At 42.7% G+C, this 15,656-nt stretch overlaps 1 protein-coding gene across 1 annotated transcript in view; it reads left to right on the plus strand.

The window, feature by feature from the left end:
* The window catches only part of SETD5 (SET domain containing 5), a 58,694-nt gene that overhangs the window by 19,410 nt on the left and 23,628 nt on the right, over positions 1 to 15,656 (plus strand). The window contains exons 2-10 of the mRNA XM_065749501.1: positions 1,651 to 1,825; positions 5,405 to 5,510; positions 6,322 to 6,533; positions 6,855 to 6,913; positions 7,299 to 7,486; positions 8,471 to 8,509; positions 10,055 to 10,297; positions 14,913 to 15,061; positions 15,354 to 15,471. Coding sequence (XP_065605573.1) covers positions 1,755 to 1,825; positions 5,405 to 5,510; positions 6,322 to 6,533; positions 6,855 to 6,913; positions 7,299 to 7,486; positions 8,471 to 8,509; positions 10,055 to 10,297; positions 14,913 to 15,061; positions 15,354 to 15,471 — 1,185 coding nt within the window. The 5' untranslated portion in view covers positions 1,651 to 1,754. The remainder of the gene's footprint in view (positions 1 to 1,650; positions 1,826 to 5,404; positions 5,511 to 6,321; positions 6,534 to 6,854; positions 6,914 to 7,298; positions 7,487 to 8,470; positions 8,510 to 10,054; positions 10,298 to 14,912; positions 15,062 to 15,353; positions 15,472 to 15,656) is intronic.

The following is a 15,656-nucleotide window of genomic DNA, read 5'->3' on the forward strand; positions in this document are numbered from 1 at the left end:
CTTCACTTGGCCAGCTCAGATTGATTGCAGTCCTTTCTGTCGATACAGGATGTTACCTGAAATAATTAAATAGCGTGTGTTTACATTTAGCCAAGGCATTTGTGATTTTGACGTGAAGATGGTGAGTCCTTTGGAGTGTGACTGTGCCAAGTGGGAATGTGGGACCACAGAGCTGCTGCAGCCATGCAGATTGAATGCTCATCTCAGCTGTTGTGATGATGCTGGGGGAGGACCAGGTGTCCTTATACTGGTATGACTGGTTAAGGAGGTGGGAAAAAGTACATCTTTAATGCGTTCTCTAAACCAGTTCAGTATTATATACCTGTTAAGCCATCAAAATCGCTGTTTCCATTTGATTTTGAGAAGCGTTGTATCACACAGGAGATAGGTTTGTGCTGTGATCTGAAGTTGAAGAGTTTGATATTGCATGTACAGGAAACTAACCAGTGTAGTGGGTGAATGTTTTGATCTCAGCCTGTTTTCTGTGCAGACTAATGTTTTGGGTGTTACCAGAGCAAGTTTCATGAAGACCACACTGCAATCTAGCCTGAAGGTGGTGTGGTCTTGGACAGCACTTAAGATTTGTCTCTGCAATTCATTTTGAATGTTATATTGTCAGAGTTGAAAGTACACAGAAAGCAGCAGCAGCAGCTAACAGCAAGATCTGAGAGCTGGTGATTGTTGGGCAAGTACTGCTGGTTCAACACAAAAGCAATTGAACTGGAATTCTCCTCATCTAACCTTTTTGTTTGGTATTTCTTGTTTCTGCAATCCTCTTTTTCCCAAAAGTGGGAGTTACTGTTGTGCAGAAACTGCCTGCTGTTTGTTGGAGGGAGGATTTCCAACGCAATGTGACCCAGAACTCATCCCAGATACCTCTGGAGTGGCAGTGTCCTGTGAATCTTGAGTTCAGAGGCTGCACCTGAAACCCTTCGGTCCCAATTGAGTCACGAGTAGGCAGGGGCTGGAATTTGTCCTGGTTACTTCTCGGGCTGCTGCCAACTGGGGATGGTAATGGCAAAGGTTGAGGGATCAATAGGGTAAAGAAACCTGAGTGAGTATTAAAAATATTTTAAAAAGAGGTTCTGTGCCCAGTAAAAGGGAAGAGTACTGCAGGCACTGTGAAACCTGTAGCTTTTTTTCTTAACATTTGGTCAGTTTTACATGACTCTGGGTTGAAGGAGGAGTTAGGCATTTCAGCAGCAGTTTCTTGTCTGGTTTCAAGGCAGAAATCACAGTTCTGTCATGAGCACAAGGTTGAGGCACTCCTGAAAGGGCCTTTTTGTCCTTTTCCTCCTGAAGACTCAAGGACACCTGTCTGTCCAGGTTTGAGCTGCCTTGTGAGCTTGTCCTGCTCTGTTTGTTCATCTTCTCACCTCTGTGGGAGATCATTGCTTTGGGGCATAACAGGGAATTGCCACTTAAACATCATTACACACCCGTGTCTGTAGCTCGCTGTATGCCTGTCATGATACCTGGAAGAGATTTCTCCTAGGAATGTATGTGAAAAAGGGAAATGTTACCCAGTGATGAGAGAAGTGGCCTGCCTTTGAAGACAGAAAGGAAAGGCAATAGAACGCGTGGCATCTCAGTTTGCGGGGTGACCTGGTGCCTGTAATGAAGGTGCAATGCTTTGTTTCTCCCCATTAGGTTTCCCCATGTCCGTGACGTGTTGGCCGAGGCTCTGCGGCTCCTCTCCGCCCTCGGAGCGGCCAGTCGCTGCCCTCTGGACTCCGTGATCCCCGACGGGCGTCATGAGCATTGCAATCCCTCTGGGAGTCACCACACCAGATACGTCCTACTCCGACATGGCTGCAGGATCGGAGTGAGTGTTACCCGTGGAGGAGCAGGGGAGGGTGACTGCGGGCTGCGTGAGAGGTGAATGCAGAGACGGACTGTAAATGTGTAATAAAGGTGGTATTGTGGAAATTGGTTCATTTGCCCCATGACATGGACGTAAGGAGAGTTCTGAGAGCATGAGGCACTCGCCCCTGCTTTTTATTTCTGCTTGGCTAGTCTGTGTGCAAGTGCAGGCAGTAGTGCATTTGCAGTACCCATGCTTGATGTTGGCGATGTAGAGGCCAGCTCCTTTTCAAAATCTGTCTTATGAGAGCTCAGTGTGTTGAGCTTCTCTGCTAGCTCAAGTGCAGCACCAGTGCACACATAACTGATTTCTGGAGTGGCATGGAGCTTGGCTGGAGATGTACAACAGCACCATCCTCTGTGAACACCTCCATGTCTGTTGTTTCTATCCCTGAGCATGTTCCAAGAAGTGCAGCTTAGTGGTTAGTCCTTGAGGGTTCCCATCACAGGACTCTGCCTTTATGGAAGTCAGGAACATTTCAAATCCTGAAAATACTTTGTTTTCTTAAAGCCCTTGTCACAGAATGGTGTCAGTTCACGTGAGCACTGTTTTTGCTGGGGACAAGAGGAAGGGCCCACTTCTGTGTGCTTCTACCTCCTGTTTTCCTGCATCTTTCTTTGAAGTATGGGCTGTGGCATCTATTTTTCTGTGGCTTTTTTTTTTTAAAGGCTTTTTGAAGATCTGTTTCTCCCATGTATTAATTACAGGTACCTGCTGTGCAAATACCTGCATGTCAGATTGATCACTGTAGCGCAGAATGCTCCCGTTTCTATTAATTTTGAGCTGTAAGAGCGGTGGGCTAGGGTATGAATAATTGCCTACCCTTCTATCCTGCCCTGTTTTAACTACGTGGAGTCTGACTACAAGGTCGCGCTCACTGTGAGACTGCTAATGCTCTTTTTCATCTGTCTCGGCACTGGCCCCACTGTAGGCATTCTTCTTTGTGGTCCTGCATTCCACCATAAAGTCTGTATTTTTGCAGACTGTTCTAAATGAGAAGTCAAGCCTGTAGTAAGTTGCTCATCTGGAGTTGATATCTAATCCTTCACTTTTCAAGACTTAATATTCAGTGCTGCTTGTCACCGTGCTTCTCTGACACTGCTTTAGAAGACTCAACATCCAGGAATTTTAAACTAGGAGAGAGTGCTAAATAGTTCATTTGTGTGCTTTGTGTTTGCTCTCAGAACTGAGTGGGACATACCTATGTGTGTCCCTTGTAATATTTAAATATCAGAAAGACTGTAAACCTTCTGCAAAGCATTTTTTCCGCTGGTTATAAGGAATTTGTAGGTCCAACTTGAGGCTAGGCTGGAGTGCTCTGAAAAAGGCTTCTGAAGATTTCTGAGTTGTCTTCTCTCTCTGTTTTCTGAAAACCAGCAATGTCAGGACTTGATTCTCCTGGCTTTGCGTTCACTGCTGCTTTGCTGCTGAAGCATCCCTTGCTGAGTCTGTTCAAAGCTAAGACTGTCTTCCACTTCTTTGAAATTCTACAATTTCGATGCATGATCTGCCCTTCTTGAGCTTCTTGTCTCTTACAAGGAGTCTCACAGATGTGCACCATGAAGTAAATGAGAAGGCAAAAGGAAAACTAGCTTGGTCTTCTCTTAAGGCTAAGCTTTAGCATCCCCCTCTGGCCTCTGATGCAAAAGGGAGGTGGAAGTGCTGAAAGATGTTTGTGTTCAGTGATCTCAGAGGGTGATAAGGCTGCAGAGTACTTTTGCAGTTGGAAGTTGTTGAAGCTCTTTAGAGGGCTGCTGATGAGGGAGCAAGGGCCTCGGCATTGTTGCCCCTGGACACTGTTGCGCCAACAGTCATGAAGTTTTATTGCTAATGATTGTGGCAGTGCTGCTGGTATTCCAGGCTGGCTGCAGTTGGGAATATGAGTTACTTGGGCAGAGAGCAGACCTGCTGTTTGGGCTCTTTTCATTCTAATATTTCAGCTGAAAGTGCAGTTAAGTCATGAATGGCTTTAAATCGGTACCAGTCTGAAAATCCTGACCCTTGTTGTGAAGATGCAGCAAGGCTAGATGATGTGCCAAGTTCTATGTGCTGTCTTTTATTAAGAACTCCATCTCTGTGGAGATACCTTCAGCATTTGACTACGTAGCTGAGAGTAGCTTTGTTAAAAACCAACCCAATTTATGGTGTCATGCATCTAAATCCTGAACTACGGAAGCAGGGTTTATGTCGGCTAAAGGCCTTCTCATTTCTGCAGTTCAATAAATCACTGTCCTTACTGTTGGAAAGACAGATCCACCTGACTCCAGAATAAGCCAGAAGCCGGGGAAGTCAGTGCGTTAGAGTGTTGTATCGGGTTTAGTGGCAGGGTGGGGCAGGCTCAGTGCTGCAGAGATTTCAAGAGCTAATAGGAAGTCCAAAGGGCACAGGGGTTAGTGTTCCTGGGTGGTGCCTAAACGTTCCCCACGCGTGGCCAGTGGCCATTAGCGACTGAGCACTGCCTGATTCACACTGACAACATAAGACCTGCTGAGAATCCTGCGAGATCTCACCAGAGCGGCAGAAGTCCAAGGTAAAGTTTTCCTTTCCTGCATTTTTCTTTCCTGCTTGCTCAGCTCCCTGCTGTATTTTTTAAGAGGATTTCAGCTGCAGATATGATCCGGTAGTATGCTGCTGTATTCTGCTGCTTCTGATCTGTGCAGAGGTTAGCTGATATCCATCTCCTGCTTGCTGGAAGCTCCTAAGAAACAGTGCAGTGCTTTGCTGATATTCTGTCCGTAGCCTCATTATCTAATATTCCCTGCATTGAATTGCAGCTGTCCCTTCTCTGAGCAGGGTTTCTGCAGCTTTCTGCAAAGGATATACCTTTCATTTTGAGCAGTTTTTTTCACCACCATGTGGTGGAACAGCGCATTGTACTTCAGCAGCATATTTCTTATTCAGCACATTGCACACCGTGTTGCTGTATGGAAAGAACAGGGAGTATCTGATCAGAGTGGCTGCTGTCTGTCCGAGTCACGCGTTTTGTTGCCCCTTTATAGCAGGAATCTCCAGCTGCCAGTGGATGCTGTCAGGAAAGCTGCAGGTTTCATGCAGACTTTGTTGTGGGACGTTGGACTCTGCTAACAATTAGTGTCCGAGAGAAACAAGTGCAGATGCAGGAAAACTGCTTAGCTGCTGTTTGAAGTAAGCTGTTGTAGAGATAACATGGCAGTACTATTCAGTGCCTTTGAGATTAAGCTGGCCGAGTTCAGATGTGAATGCTGAACTATACCCAGCTTCCTCAGAAACAGAGCTTCTTACATGTTTCTTAATGATTATTATTATTTTTATAACTTCTCAGACTGAGACAGGTTTTATGTAATAGGAGTTATACAGGGTGGCCCTTACTCAGCTGCTTCCCTCTGTTGAAAGCAGGTTCATCCTGTGCAACGTCGGCACGCACAGTGCCTGGTGAAGCGCATAATGCACCTTGATTTCATGAAGTTTCTTCATTCATGTGGTGAATAGAAAAGAGCTGTGAACAACTGGCACTCAAAATGATGTTCTATTGATGGGTTTTACTTCTGGCCCTTTCTGCAGCCCAGAGTCTGTGGAAGCTAGTCCAGCTGTCAGTGAGAAGAATGTGTACTCCAGCCACGGCTATGGGGCCACCCAGAAACACAGCTATCGCGGGCTGCCTTACGCAGTGAGTACTCTCTCTGCAGTGAATCAGCTCTTTACTGTCTGCTTTGATCTTTTTTCCTTGTTGCATAGCTTTGCCTGTTCAGCCTTAGAAGTTTTGGCTTACTTTGTGAGGGAAACACTGAGTTACAGCTGAGTTGTGCCATACGTTTTGCATTTGTGTGTTTATTATTTGTGAAGACTTGCACACGTTATAGCAAGTTCTACTAGCATTCTAGGTGACAGATTTTTTTTAACTGAATGAAGTGTGACTGCATATGAATACGAAGTATTTTCCTGGCAGTAATTCTGTGCCCTGTTTGGTTTGTTGTACATTATTTGTGCTTTTTTACTACGCAGTTTTCATATTGATGATTTATAACTATGAGAAATAAGGAGCAGTCAGAGTGGGAACATGGCTTGAACATGGGATGAACAGGATGTCAAAGAATCATTGAGGTTGAAAGTGATCTTTTGAGATCACATAGCACAACCCCCCCTGCTCAGACAGAGTCAGCTGGAGCAGATTGCCCAGAACTGTGTCCAGTTGGGTTTTGAACATCTCTGGGCAACATGTTCCAGTTTTTGACCACAGCTGTCATCTCAGATTGACAGTTAATGTTGGAATAGCTTAGGTGCTTTTATAGATTCCGAATTTTATTCACTGATGAATGTAATTCATGAAGAAAACCATTCGCCTCTTTCAGAGCTTTACCTTCTTGGTAGATTGAGGAATTCAGATTACTTAACAACCAGTGTAAAACAGTAATAACCTGGGAAGTTTCCAGACATCATATCTTCACATTAAAAGTAGTACTGCCAATACTCATTTTCAGGATCATAATTACGGAGCCCCTCCTCCTCCAACGCCACCAGCCTCTCCTCCTGTCCAGACCATTATACCTCGTGCAGAACTGAACGGCTTGCACTCACCTGATGAGGAGAACTCCGGGGACAGTGAGAGCTCCTCAGAAGGAGAATCAATTCCCACTTGGTGCCACTGCAGTGTTTCTCAAGATGGTTTCCTCCTCAAGTGTGAGAAGTGCAGGTAAGCTTTGGTGCAGTGCAGATCTGGACTGCTCTTTGTGCTGACTGCTCGAGCCAAATTCTTTTCATGTTTGGGCTATGGGACAGACTTCCTTTTGCTAACTGGAGCGTTCTTTCCAGTGCTTTACCTAGTATTGACCCTCCTCCTTTGCGTTGTCAGCCTGACAAGTGTTGGTGGCACCAGGAGTGGAGATGAGGATGTTAAATCGATGTTCTTATCATCCTGGGCCCCACTGAGGGGACGCATCTTGTGACATCCTGTTGAATTTCAAGTGACTTTACTCCTACAAACCAGCTTCAATTGTGCATTCTCGTTTGGCAGAGGAATGAGCAGGGGGAAGGTGATCAGACTCCGCCGCCGGAAGCAGGACAACGTGTCAGGTAAGTTTGTAATACTGGTAATAGTGACTTTGCTTTCTTTCTACAAGACCTTTGTCTTTTGGTTGATGTAATCATCTAATTGTGATCAGCACCTGCTAACGTTCTTTTCCTACCAACTGCTGGGATTTTCTTCACTCCTACCTCACCTCAGTTGGCACTTGGGGCAGTCAGATTATGTAATGAACAAAGAAGTATGTTAACCAGTGCTGTGTCAGAAATCTGGGGGACCTGTTCTCAACTTGTGAGGGAAAACTGAAGTGGTATAGTTTTTGTGGGGAAGAATTGTGTAGAGCCATCAAGTCATCTTGATGAAAATTGATGTAAGGTTCAGCTGTTCTCTGTGGGATGAATTATAAGGTTGCTAATGAAGCACTCCTCTTTGTAGGTGGGGACAGCAGTGCAACTGAGAGCTGGGATGAAGAACTATCTCCCTCTACAGTGCTGTACACAGCTACACAGCACACCCCTACAAGCATCACACTGACTGTCAACCGCGTCCGCAGAACCAAACCGAAAAAGAGGAAGAGGAGTACAGAAAAAGCACGCACTGCTCCAAAGGCCAAAAAGATCAAGGTACGTGGAATGAGACGAGCTGGCTGTAGTTCCTATCAAATGATACGTGGAATACTTTTGAGAGCAGATTGTGATCTTGTCAGTAGACAAGCTTTTGTCCTGTCAGGAGTTGCTCTTTGTTGTAATATTGTGACTCCTTATATTTGTGACCTGCTAAGAGTACATGGCTGTTAGCTTAGAATTACCTTACTCGGACTCCACCCTTATTTCCCAACACTGTCCATTCCTGCTCAGAGGTTTGAACTTGCATATTTTCCCTTCTGCTCTATTAGGTTTTGGGGAAATAGCTCTTGGAGTCTGCCTGCTTGTGCCAAAAGAGCAGTCTGTGAATGGAATGAAAAATAAGGTGAACGTGGCCTTTTTTAGCAGATTATGTTAGGAATCTGGGCTGCAGTGCTTCTTGGCACTGTTCTTCAGAGACAGAGATGGTGAATGTGTGAAGAGCTATGTTGGTAGTAATGAACATTTGCTGAAGGATGACTACTGTCATTTATGAGGGTTTGGTGACTGAAATAGTTTTACATTGCTTATACTGGAATGGAAATATTAGCATTACCTGATTTTCTTCAAGTTTAGAGTTCCCTAAAGTTTTTCTGGTAGGCACTATTAAATAAAAGAACGGGAGCAAAAATCATGTGAAATGTTTCAAGTATTTTGTTGTGAATTGGTTTGATCCTGTTGTTGACCCTTCCCTTCTGTTAGAGTGAGTGGGTTCAGCAGGACAGCATGGGTTTTCATTCTGAGATTTTATGCTAAGCATGAAGCAGGACTTTTCAGTTCAGAAGTCTTGGCTGACAAGACTTCCTCTGGATTTACATTGCAAAATCTCTTGTCCATTGCTTCTTGTGTAGGTCTTCCTGTATTTCTTGCCATCTGTTGTTAAGAGTTGGTCTGTTGCATAAGATCTGCTATTCTGGAGCACTAATTCTGAGGAAGGGTTATAAAATATTTTTCTTTTCTTCCCTCTCCTTGTTCTGGGGGCAGGCTTTTCGAGAGGGCTCACGAAAGTCTCTGAGGATGAAGGTGAGTAGAACTGAGAAGCCGCTGTGATAGCATTGTGTTGTTTGTTTGTTTTTTACTCTCTAATTTTGTACCACTCATGATTTGTCTGTGATATTGCTGACTGTGGTATCAGTGTCAAAATAATCCCAGGCCTTTGCATACACTACAAGCAGGCCTGCTCAGAAGGGTATCCCAGGAATCACCCCTTGATCCTTGCTTTTGCTTTAGATGGCTCATCACTTTCTGTAAAGTAGTATCATTCTGTTCCAAGAGATAAGATTGATTCATGATACCTGAGAGTGAGATGTTTAAGATGCAGCACTGGTTGTAGCTGCTTTCTGGTGAGGTCAGTTATCATTTGATTACATCAAAGATATTTTAAGCTTGGGCACCTTTCAGTAGCTCAAGTTAAGTGTTGGTGTTGCCTTGTTTCTTTCCACATCCTCTTACTTGGGATGGATGGAATGGTATATTTATCTCTTTTTGCAATGCTGATAGGTTTGGTTATATGATAGACAGCTTGTTTGACCCAAAAGAAAAAAAAGGTAGGGAGAGGGAGCTTATGCTTAGAACTGAATATCCCTAAAAGAGTTCTTTGAAGATCCCTCTGTTCTGTCTGACCTCAGTACTTGGCAGTCACTCCTAGCAGCTGGCTCAGGGGAAATGGGAAGATCCCGTGTTGTGTGTCTGTCTGGGTATATACTTGTCTCCATAGTATTCGAGTGCCTGGAGAGGGTAAACATGCATGGAATTTTTATGATTTTAATATGTATGATGAAAATGATCATTTTTCAGTGGTTCTGGTTATTAGTACTTCAATGTGTCAAGCATCTTGGTCCTAGAAGCCAGTTAAGTTTTTTGCCTCTGGAATATTATTCATTGATTATTTCAATTATTTTCAAGAAAAGAATGAAGCTCTTTTTTTTCCTACCAGCTTCTTTTTATCTCCTCCCTTTCAAGACGATATAAATGGATTACCTGATTTTACCCTCCTTTCTTTACACTGCTTAGGACTTGCAGTTTTAACCTTCCGGGTATTAGCTTGTGCTGTACATTTGGTTTCTTGAAACCCTGGTGACCATTTAGCTAGAAGGCTTTTTAGAAGTATTTTGGGATCAGTTGCTGCAATGATTGAGATACGACCAGCATCATCTAGCATTATGTTGGATGTGAGTGGGTTGACTGTAAGACAAGCTTGCATGAGATTTACGTGGATTTGTGTGTTCTGTTCCTTTGCTTCTTTAATCTGCATAATAATTTTTGCAAAGTGACTTAAAAAGAACTTTTTCTATCCAAGTGCTGGCTTAATTTTCTTGTATGTAACAGTGCCAAATACCCACTTTCAAGAGGTCTTACTCTTACACAAAGTTCTCTAGAGATTCCTGAGTGCACTGTTGTACAATATTTTTGAAGAATGGAGATTCTGAAGAGGATGTCATCATAACCAATGCTTTCTTAACTTGGAGTGTATACACCTTTTTTGTAGTCCATTCATATGCTCACAGCACTGTGGGATAGGTTTTTCCTGTTGTGTGCTAGCCATTCACCCTTTGCTGTTTGGTGCAGAATTCCCCTTCTGAAGCACATGCCTTGGATGAAAACACAGCTGAAGGGTGGGAGAATCGAATACGACTCTGGACAGATCAGTATGAAGAAGCCTTTACGAACCAGTACAGTGCTGATGTACAGAACCTGTTGGAGCGCCATCTGAACTCTAATAAAGAGTACGTGGGCAAGACTGCTATGCTAGACACAATCAACAAAACAGAGTTGGCCTGCAATAATACCGTTATCGGGTCTCAGATGCAGGTAAGAATTGACAAAAGACATGGGGTGGGTGAGATCCTCTGGCTGCTGGGCATGTGATGTGTGGGAGCAGGAGTGTAGTTGATGATGGGAGGGATGTGAGAACTGCTTTGAGTATAGATTCAGGAGCACTTGTATTCAGTTACATCAGTGTTATAAAGTTGGCTGCGTTTTATACAGTTCAGCAGTAGAATTCATGGGTATTTTACCATATGTACTTCTGGTGACCAAGTGACCAAATCTGGCAGAACCAGATCTCTCACTTCCTGGAAATAAGAAACTTCCTGCTTTCCAGCTGAGACTTTTCCTGGTTCATATTATCTGTGAAACTATTTTGAAGAAGCCTTCTGACTTTTTGAGTGATTATTTGAACTCTGGTAACTTTCAAATACTTAATGATTACAATTTTAGAAAACTGTCTGTACCTAATTGTGTCCTTTCTGAGATATGCAGGGGTTAGTGTCGTCTTGCAAGCTTTGTGGAATGCATGTTGACAAGGAGAAACTGCAAAGGGACATTTGTGTTGTGACTGTCCTCGTCTTCACTGTTCTGAGCTGATGTTTCATCTGGTCCATGAGTTGTTGAATGGAGAGCAGCATTCCCACTCAGTTCAGGTGTTGTGGGGTTTCCTTGTTCGGAGGAGTTGTAGATATGTGGAACTGAAAAGGGTAGGCTCCAGAAACAAATGTGGTGCACCTCTCATGTAAAAGAGGAGCACAGTCAGAAACCTGAATATCAGGTATATGTTTGTGCTTGAATCATTCTTGTTTATATCAGGTGACTCACCTCTCTGTGAAGTTCATGTGCTCCCTCCCAACTTTCCCTCTGCTTTCATGTTGGTGAAGCACACTAGGCAGAGCACAGATATTGCCAGTAAGAGAGAGTGCAAAACAGGGACTTTAGACTCCTTCCTTCCACTCTTGCCTCTAGATCGCTAGTAATAAAACTTAGGAGGAGTAGGGATTAAGCTTTCTGTATGGGTGTGTGAGCGGCCTTTCTAAATGAAACAACTGTGAGGAAATACAGGGAAGGAGATGTTCTGTTTCTCCCGAAGTTTTAATATTTCCTCAGTCTTATATGTAGTTTTCTAACTCCTTCACATTAATTTTAGAAGACCTGAAATAAATAGTAAAACATATGCCATTTTCTTTTTGTCACCTTCACAGTGTGTAGCAGGACACATGGTTATAAAAGAGCACCATACGTAAAAGTGCTTGTTCTTGCACTTTCCCTCCCCTGTGCAGGTGTAGATTTTCTCACAAAGTGACCAGCATTCCAAATCAGAAGGTTCCAAGTAGAAGAAAGAAAAAGGTTTAAGTTGCAATACTTCATAATAAGCTGCAGCTGTAGGTAGGTAGCTTTCTTTGCAAACACTGGCAAACAACAAAGGGAATTGATGTCTGTGGTATCTCTTGGATACTGAGGAAGGCTGTCCTGGGCTGCTGCTTGTCAGCCCTTCTGTCCTTGTTTTCCCAGCTCAGCAGATGGCTGTGAAGCATTGTGAGGATGCTAGCCGACACAGGTGTGGAGTGACCAGCCAAGGGTACGAGTGTCTCATCCTGTGCTTTGTTTTTTATCTACTCATTTGTCTCATCTCTGTTAGGTAAACTGAGAAGCTTTCTCAGTTTGCATCAGTTGTCATTTCACTGAATATCATTACTGGACGTGAAAATAGCTTTTCTGGATGATGAAAAGATAGGTACTTCTAAGTGGGGAAAAAAATAGGCTAGTGCTCTACTTGGCCATGAAGACTCTGGAGCATGTAGAAAGGAATAAAGCATCATATATGTCCTGTGTGCTCTTACAGTTGATTAGCTTGGGTAAAGAATGATGCAAGTGTAGTCTGTGTATTCTTCCTAAGGGAGGGGGAGTGTAGAGGGGGAGGGGGATGGAAAAGGTGACCTAAAAGCTTCCCCAGACTAGAATGAGTAGGAAGAGGTGGGCTAAGTAGTTTCATTCAGGATGTGAGATTTTGATCGTTGTGATGGTCTGGATAAGCCAGTTTTCAACTTTCAAATGATGCGAAGGAAAGCTTCTGAAAACCTGAAGCTGTTCAGTACCACAAATAAAAACAACTAGGTGGCCAGATGCCTGACAATTTGAAAGCAATGAAGCACTTTTCTGCCTGCTATTGCCAGAGCAAACCCAGGGTCATTATTTGCCCTTTGTTGCCTCTGATAATTGCTGACTCGAGCTCAAACTCATGATTGATTTCACATGCTAAAGTGAAGAGCCTTTATAAAATAAAGCCACCGCATATTATGCAGATGTTGCACTGCAAAAATATCAGAACGGTTTTGTCTGATTACCAGTCAGCAATCCCTAGCCTATGACGTGCATAAAATCATTTGTTCTTTTCACACATGAAAGCATGGCTGCTAATCCTCTTCATATTTCTAAATTCAGAGAACGAAAAACAAGCTGAGCTAGGATCTTACAGAAATGCTGAGATCATTCCTGTTGTACCAAACTCAGATAATTGTGAAGCTTTCAGATCCACTGATTCTCTATCCTCTGTGGGCTTTCTTTTCCTTCCACCATCTCGGTTCATCCCGCTGGTGTTTCACAAGCTGTTTTCCAACATGAGGTGAACAGTAATGCAAAGCAGTCGTGGCCAAAGGTGGGAATGAAGGCCACCAGATAATAATTCACATTTCTAAAAGATAGGAAGAAAACTTGATAGAGTTGTAGGATAATCAAAGTTGGAAGCAAACACAGGTCAGCTGGTCTATCCCTCCTCCATAGAGAGTCTTTTTATATAAGGCTGATAATAACAAAATAAGTGGATGTTACCACAGAATAATACTATACTACTGCTCTCAGCAAAGGAAGGCATCTTATCTAAGGGTTTACTCATGTAATGGGGTTGTTGATCAGAAGTCAGGACTAGCACCGTGACTTCTTGGTCCTAAAATAACATGTTTCTTTTATGCCAGTTCAGTGGGTTTCTCTGGACTTGGGAAATGATCTGTGCACTCCTGTCAGGATTCAAGATATGACTCTGCACGGCTTTTCATAGTCTCTCTAATACATACGTTCAGGTTTTTCCAATTGTCTGCAGATACACTTATGAAAATGTTCACAAAAGTTGTACCCTGTAGGCATGGTAAGCATAGCACTGGATATATCTCTTTGAGGAGATCTGGAATAACAAGGCCATTATGCCCATCTGCATAGATTCAAATGAATATTTTTATAAAGCTATTTTTATCCTGGAGACCTGAGTGAGAGAATTCGACCAATAGATCTTACTTTATTGGATGATCCAAGATTTGAGGTGTAATGTTATATTAAAACAAAGAAAGCCTCCTTCTTCTTAAAGAGATTTATTCAGAACACATGTAAGATTGCTTAAAAAGAAAAAAAAAAAGAAAAAGGGAGAGAGAAAAGGGTAAACTCTGTGATTCAGAGCTCTCAGCGTAGTCGGTAAGGAGGATTTCATTTGTTTCCCACTGCTGAGTGGTACCTTAGGGCATTAACTTTTGTTTTCACAGGGTTAGATGTCATCATTCTGCTGTTTTTCAGATTGAGCCCTTTCTTAAGCTAATGTGATTTTTATTCGGATGAGCAGACTACACAGTAGCTGTTTCGAACGAGTTTCATCAGGAAAAGTTGGGAGCTTTCCTTCAACAACATCACGTGGTTTACTTCTAATTTAGATAGATGGATGTCACTATTGCTGAAGCAAGAACACTTATGTCTTGGTTCAGTCTGGAAAAGTATCAGGAAGTGGTCCTTATGGACAATAATAACATACCTAGGAAGGAGCACACAGTTCTCTTGTGGTGAGGCAGCCAGCCATCTTCACATAATTTTGCAAAATTTCCCAAATTTTTATGTTCAGAGAGATTTAACCTGCTAAGTAAGGAAAGCTTTTCATTAAAAAAAAATATTTTCTATTTCCTAGTGCTTATAATATCCTTCTGTTAAGCCATAAAACATGTCATTTTTGGTTGTCTGTGCTTAACGATCAGTGTAGTTTCATACTGTCAAGACACTGTGAAAATCCACTGTAATAGAAAATAGACTTGAACATGAAGGAGATTCACTAGACTGTCAGCACCTGCTTAAAAATGTATTTCTTTATTATTTTTTTTAAGTGTAATAAAATTTCCAGCTCTTGTTGAACAGGAAGATGAAGAGAAGATTCTGGATGGAGATGGAAATTGACAGCTTAAGTCTTTGGCTTGTTAGCCGGAATTACCATCCTCTGCAGAAGGAAAAGCTTCTGTTTTTCCTCTGAATGTGTGACAACCCACAATTTAGGGAAGATTTGAGTTATTCTGTCTGTGAAAGTGGCCATAATTGCAGAGCAGTTCCCTATTAGCAGGAACTGACAGGTCTGGTTATGCCTCCTAGCTGCAAGACTAAAATTCTCTGATAGATTTGTGAGTCTGTTGAAGGAAAGGAATAAATACTTTGTTTTTGATAGATGTTATCAAGGTCATTGGTTATCAGTAAACTGTTACTGGATAACAGGATAAAGAATATATTGATTGGGAGTATGTGCAGAGTTTTGGATGTTTCTGCTAGATTAATTTTTCGTATAAGCAAGATTCTTTCCATGAGTTGCAGGCCTTTGGTTTAAGCATTTGCATTTCACTCTGTTTTGTTACAGCTGCAGCTGGGACGTGTGACTCGGGTTCAGAAGCACCGGAAAATCCTGAGGGCAGCAAGAGACTTGGCACTAGATACCCTAATAATTGAGTATCGAGGGAAGGTTATGTTACGACAGCAATTCGAGGTCAATGGGCATTTCTTCAAAAAGTAAGAGTACTATGAAGTGATTAGTTTGAGAGCATCATGGCACAGAGAGGGCTAATGCATGCTTGCAGGGCCCTTGCCAGCTGTGCCATCCATAGAAATGTGAAATCAAATCTATAGCCTTGGCTTGGTCTTCTGCTTATGAACCAAAACCCTCTGAAGTAAATCTTTTTAATCTTGCTCATGAAAATGCATAGGCCTCCAGAGCAGAAGTACTGATGGAAACACTGCTTCCTGTTTTAACTGCCATGGGAATTGAGTATGTGGGGATTGAGACATTCTGTTACTTCTCCAGGCCATATCCATTTGTGCTGTTCTACTCCAAGTTCAATGGCGTTGAAATGTGTGTTGATGCCCGCACCTTTGGTAACGATGCCAGGTTCATCAGGCGCTCCTGCACTCCAAATGCAGAGGTAAATTCTCTTCAGCATCACCAAAATTGCGGATAAATTTTACATAAGTCTGTTGCATTCCCTTTTTATGAATATTCAAACTCAGAATGCAGTAAACAGTGAATTCTCTGCATCTCTTTGCTCGTTTGATGGTTTATATTTGGAATAAGAGATCAGGAGAAGGTTGGGAAAGTGAGCTTTTCTTG

This window comes from Cyrtonyx montezumae, unplaced genomic scaffold (assembly GCF_038088225.1).
Source record: "Cyrtonyx montezumae isolate F1298 unplaced genomic scaffold, pur_monq_1.0 scaffold_6, whole genome shotgun sequence".
NCBI lineage: Eukaryota > Metazoa > Chordata > Aves > Galliformes > Odontophoridae > Cyrtonyx > Cyrtonyx montezumae.